Source organism: Cariama cristata, unplaced genomic scaffold, assembly GCF_000690535.1.
Source record: "Cariama cristata isolate BGI_N322 unplaced genomic scaffold, ASM69053v1 scaffold30548, whole genome shotgun sequence".
Classification (NCBI taxonomy): domain Eukaryota; kingdom Metazoa; phylum Chordata; class Aves; order Cariamiformes; family Cariamidae; genus Cariama; species Cariama cristata.
Genome location: NW_009632159.1, coordinates 4,325 through 10,150, shown reverse-complemented (window position 1 = coordinate 10,150; position 5,826 = coordinate 4,325). Strand labels below are relative to the sequence as shown.

The 5,826-nt window shown below is 60.4% G+C and overlaps 1 protein-coding gene across 1 annotated transcript in view; it reads left to right on the top strand.

The window, feature by feature from the left end:
• Window positions 1-2,785: 2,785 nt before the first annotated feature.
• BTK (Bruton agammaglobulinemia tyrosine kinase) overlaps window positions 2,786-5,826 on the top strand; it is a gene marked incomplete at its 3' end in the record, with an annotated part of 7,272 nt that continues 4,231 nt past the window's right edge. Inside the window, 5 exon segments of the mRNA XM_009706246.1 lie at window positions 2,786-3,023; window positions 3,189-3,287; window positions 3,553-3,621; window positions 4,187-4,268; window positions 5,712-5,826. The exon segment at window positions 5,712-5,826 is cut by the window's right edge and continues 5 nt beyond it. Of these exon segments, the coding sequence (XP_009704548.1) occupies window positions 2,883-3,023; window positions 3,189-3,287; window positions 3,553-3,621; window positions 4,187-4,268; window positions 5,712-5,826 (506 nt within the window).

The window sequence follows — 5,826 nt, the reverse complement described above, 5'->3', positions numbered from 1 at the left end:
TGCAGCCTGGCCAGCTCTGAACAGGTGGCATCTGACTCGGGGTGGGACAGCCGCCATGGGGCCACAGTGCCAAGGGCCATGGGGCTGCAGCAGAGCAGGGCAGTGGGGTGGTGCATGGGCGCCAGGGACCCCAGGGCCGCACAGGAGCGGGAGGGTGGGTGGTGTGTGCATGCCAGGGAGCCCAGGGGTGCTCCGGAGCAGGGGGTTGGGATGCTGACAGTGCCTTTGAGCATCCCTTGCTTGTGCTTTTTGCATGGGTGCTGCTGTGGTGCAGCTCTGGATTTGTTCCTGAGTCTCTCCCATGTGGGAGATTCGCTCATCTGTCCCTCCCACCTTTAATTTTTGTCACCCTCTAGGCTGCACCTGAAACATGGGGGCTGTGGAGTTTGTCATTCCCAGACACCCCATCGCCCTTCCTACTTGCCCTGAGCATGCCAGCCCCCTGCCAGCCCCCCATCAAACACCGGTGGCAGGCAGGCTCTCCTCCTTAGCAGGACATGGGCAGAGGCCAGGGAGCTTGCCTGCGGTGGCGTGTGGCCCCAGGATCACAGTGGGGCACGTCGTCCGGTGGCCAGGCCTGGTGGTGGTGTCAGAGCACGCTTGGCCAAGGTGTGACAGTTGTTAGCTGAGGGACACACAGAGTTACATGCTTCCACACCCACTCACCGCCTCTGCCGTCACAGTGTGACAGCGATGGCTGGCTGCGAGGGTGAGTCCCACAGGGCACCCACCACACCAAAGGACAGGCAGGGACAGAGCAGGGCCGGTGGCAGTGCTGGGGAGAGGGAGGCTGTGCCATGCTGGGGCAGAACAGCCCTCTGAGATACTCATCATCCTTTCCTCTCTGGTGGCACTGTCCCAGAGAACACAGCGAGGACGTGTTCCATCTGCACGGCACTGCTGGTGGCGACCCAGCTGCTGAGACTCAAGGTAAAGCTTCTGGGGACCCAGCAGTGCAGTTGGGATGGGCTGGAGCCTGGGGCCACTCTGTTCAGGCCCCATGTCTGTGCCAGGGGGGGCAATGGGAGCCCTCCTGCTCTTGGGACACAGGACTGGCAGCCACATTTTACAGCTGGGGAAACTAAGGCATGGGGCTGCAGGGGGATGCTGGGGTCGCTCTGGGCACACCCACCACCCTGCCAGCAGTCTGGGCTCAGCGGCTAGCCCAGCCACCTGCCCTGTCCCCAGCAGGGACTCCAGTTCGCCCCTCCCCAGGCCTGGATCAACCAACAAAGGCTGCTGATCTTTTTAAACCACCCAAACAAGCTGGAAAGGCCTGAGCCATGAGGGCCACAAGGGGAGGGAAGGAGGGGACCCCTGGGATGGGAGAACCCTGCTTGTCCCCAGCCTCTCTGGCTATAGCCACCGCAGTGGGGCAGGGTCAGGATTGCAGCAGCATGATCTGTGCTGGGAGGGTCTAGGCATCGCCAGCAGATCAGGGGTCACCCCTGCTCCTGTTCCTGGGCTGGGGCATGCCCTGGAGAGAGGCAGAATGGGTGGGACCAGCTCCTGGCATCTTTGGTCCCCTCCTGGTCCCTGTTGCAAGTGAGCCAATGCCTGCCTCCTGTCTGGGGGGAGTGGATGGGCTTGCCTGGCTGGGTTGCGGGGGGGCTCAACCCCTCACTCTGGCCCACCTGTGGGCCTGCCCTGGTGGAGACAGGCTGTGTGCAGCAGGGGAGGGAAACAGCTTCTCCCAGGTTGCCCTCCAAAGCTATGTTTGTAGGAGAAAAAAGGGAGCAAGGTGAAGGGGGAGTAGGGCATTGTAGGTGGTTGGGGCAGGAGGCCTGGAGGAGGGCTCCAGGGGATCCCAGTTCAGCAGTGGCTCCATGTAGCTCATCAATTCCCCGTTAAGTCCAGGCTCGAGTCAGGTGCTGGTTACAGCCCTCAGAGGAGGAGAGACCCACAGCTCCAGCCTCACAGCTCTGTGGGGTGCTGGGACCGCCTGGCTGCAGCATGGAGGGGCAAAAGGCGAGATGGATGGACTGCTCCAAGAGATGGGCCTGGGCGGATTTCCAGCCTCGTGAAGGCAGGGCAGCAGTGGGACACGGGGCTGTCACCTGAGCCCTTTCCTGCCTGGACTGCTCCTGGAGAGGATCAGGAGGAGAGCTTTGCTGAGGAGGGCTGGATTTAACGGCTCTGGTTGCTGGCTAGAGGCAGCCCTTCGAGCCTGGCCTCTGGCGAGCGCTGCTCACAGGGGAGGAAAGGGAGTTGTGCATCATACCTGGGCTCCTACAGGCTCCATGGACAAAGAGGGGAAGGATGACTTTAGGGCTACTCTGTGCTCTTGGTAGCACAGCACTGTGGCTATTCTGAGCCAGGACCTACCCACAGCTTTTTAGGGACTGGCCTCCTGTGGCCTTCCCTTGCACCCTGTCCCCGGCATGAAGGGCTGAAGGGTGTGTGGTGAGGCAGGAGGAAACAGCCCACACAGACGCAGGATGTTGGAGGGGAGGAGGGAGCCTGCTGGGTCTGCTGCTCAGGCTCTCTGCTCCTCCCCGTGGCTACGCATCTCGCAGCCTCCCCAGCTCCTTCCCACTCCAGCCGTCTGTCTGTCCATCTGCACACCCGGCGGGCCCCTCCAGCATCCAGCGGGAGCCAAAGCTGGCTGGGTGGTACCTTGGTCTGCAGCCTGGCATCGGAGAGGGAACGGGAGAGGGAGAGGTCACATCGTAAATACCTTACACTGACCTGCCTGCACACCTCTGCAGCTCATTCCTCCTGTGGGGGTCCCAGCACTCCCTGGCTGCCCCTCAGGCAGGGAGGGAGTGCACCTGAGCGAGGTCCAGCGGTGGGCAGGTTTTCAGCTGAGCAAGTGCCGTGTTGGTGTTGTCCTGCCCACAGCAACCCAGCAAGCACGGCGCGAGGAGGCCAGGGGGGCCAACATGGCCAGCGTCATCCTGGAGAGCATCTTCTTGAAGCGCTCACAGCAGAAGAAGAAGACGTCTCCCCTCAACTTCAAGAAGCGCCTGTTCCTGTTGACGGAGAGCAAGCTGTCCTACTACGAGTATGACTTTGAGCGGGGGGTGAGTCAGTGGCCACAGCGTCTGTGCCATGGCAGTGCCCATGGGTCACCAGTTGTCCCTTGCCAGCAGCCAGCCCAAGGGGTGGTTGGACGGGGACAGCGGTTGGCTTGAGTCTCCCTGGGTCTCCCACTTGGCGTTCATTCAAACCAACCCCATCTCTTGCAGCGCCGGGGCAGTAAGAAGGGCTCGGTGGACATTGAGAAGATCACCTGTGTGGAGACGGTGGTGCCTGAAAACAACCCTCCCCCTGAGCGGCAGGTCCCGGTGAGGAAAGTCCCAGGGTCCCCGCTTGTCTCCCCCTGTCCCCTTGCTGGGGAAGTAGGGAGAGTTACCCTGCCATGGGGTGGTGGGAATCGGGGACAGCCCTGTTTGGCATGGGGATCTCTGCACCCACAGCCCATACCATACCAGGGGTCTGGCTTGATGCAGGGCAGGGGGAGCAGGGGGATGCCAAGGCTGTGGGTCCCAGGAGAGATGCCAGCAGCCAAGCAGCAAGATGCCAGAGTTCAACTCTGCCTCTCTCTTCCAGAGGAAAGGAGAGGATTACAACAACATGGAGCAGATCTCAATCATCGAACGGTTCCCCTACCCCTTCCAGGTGAGTCCTCACTGCACCTTCTTTGCTGGTCTGCTCTGCCCATGTGCAGGGTGCCTGGGGGAGGCTCCCAGAGGGACCTGGAGCCGAACACGGCATTGCTGCCCCAGTGCCAGGTGTCACTCAGCCGTTTGGGGATGCCCTGCTGCTGTTGGCGCTGTGTGGGGCAGGCAGGTGAGCCTCTGTGAGCCCTGAGGAACTGGGCAGCTCTATTTAAGGGGGCTGCTTAGATGGGAACCTGCTTCTGAGCTCTGACCTGCCCCGTTTCGTCCCCTTGCTGATGCTGGAGGGATCCTGTGTGCCAGCTGCCCACTCAGGCCCCAACCCAGCTGCCAGCACTGCTGGCACCCAGCAGGGCCCCCCAACACCGAAAGTCAGAGAAGGAAGTGGAAAGTCTCGCGGGAGGGGGCTTATTTATAACCTCTCCGTCATGGTCCTGTGAGCACTGCGTGGGGCCAGCACACACCAGCACAGCTTGTGCTCTGCACCGGCTGCTAGGCGTGGCTCCCCCCCACCCCATCAGCCCCGGAGACCCCCAGCCGGGGTGCTGAGGCGTGTGGTCTTGCAGGTGGTATATGATGAAGGGCCCCTCTACGTCTTCTCACCAACAGAGGAGTTGCGCAAACGCTGGATCCATCAGCTGAAGAGCGGTGAGTTTGGGGGCTCTGTGGCTCCCTCCGAAAGCAAACACAGGCAATTGGCTGTGCGTGCAGCATGACCCACAGCACCAGGTTTCCGGGGCCTCACTCTCTGGTGGCTGTGTTGTCTGATATCTACAGAACAGCCAGTGCTGATCAGAAGCTTCTCCTGTGACGAGTACACTCGTGAGGCTGTGTCCCCACACACACGCCCCCTAACATCCCTGAGCTGACAGAAGTTGTGGCTTTTTTTTTTTTCTCCCCTCCCCTTTTTTTTTCAAGCAGGCTCAGGAGTTACTGAGGGCAAGAGGAAATAGTAGATGTGGCCAAGCAGCTGTACTGCCATGCAGCATGAGGGTAGAGCGCCCAGTGCTTTAGGAAACATGGACAAAAAGCCTGCTGGAACCCAGGGAGTGTCTCTCCCAACTAATGCTCAGTTGCATGGGTGCTGACTCCTCGAGCTGTGAGTGTGTTGCAGCAGCGCTGCGAGAGGGGCTTGAGCTGCCTGTATGTGTCTTTTGGTGCATGTGTATCCTTCTGTGGCTTTGTGCTGGTGGCATGAGATTAGCTGCTCGAATTGACGCAGGGAAGTTTGCCCCAGTGAGGCGGAAGCAGAGCAGGCTGATAACGAGGAAGTCGAGCATTTCACGAGAGCCCTGCTGCTCTGCTCCCGCAGGCAGACAGCCCTCTCCCCACTTCCCTGCTATGGGAGGGGGGTTGCTGTGGCAGCTGAAGCCAGTGTAAAATCAGGGAAAATGAGAGAAAATGCTGGCCTTTTGCTGCCGAGATGCCCTCATCCTGCTCCACCAGAGAAGGGACTCTCTGCACCCCGTGGAGCTGCTGTGGGGCAGCACAGTGCTGCAGTGGTGTTTAGGCACGTCCAGTTGTCCCTCTAGCTTGGGGAGAAGTATGAGGAAGCTGGTTGGCGCCTGCCGGGCAAGGGAGCGGTCTCCCAGCAAGGGAAGTCTCTGAGCAGGCAGAGGATGGTGGCAGTGCCCTGCTCTCCCCATGGACAAGCCAGGCACAGCACTGCCCTCCCTCCTCATTTCTGAAAAAAAGGGTTCAAGAGTTGCAAACTGTGGGCCTTAGCAGCCCAGGGGATCCTGGACATTTTGGCTGGCAGGAAGGCTGGTCAGAGCAGGACCTGGCCCTCCAAGCATGCTCGTGTCCCTTTGTAGAGCTGCTGAAGAGCTTTGGTCAAATCTGAGAGGAAAGACCTGGTGCTCCCTGAGCTATGGGTTTCATGGCACAGGGTTTGCATAGCCACAGCAGTGAAACACGAGCGACAAGCTGAGGGAAACCCGAGCAGCAGGGCCGCATGTGACTGTCAGTAGCAAAGCAGAGAGTGAAATGATATGATGGGGCTGATCATCTGCATTCAGGGAGCAGAGAGCTGTCCGCAGCGGGCTGGGGACATAGCCCTGGGTCACACACATCTCCCCTTCCCTGCCACAGTGATCCGGTACAACAGTGACCTGGTACAGAAGTATCACCCCTGCTTTTGGATCGATGGCCAGTACCTGTGCTGCTCCCAGACAGCCAAGAACGCCATGGGCTGCCAGATCTTGGA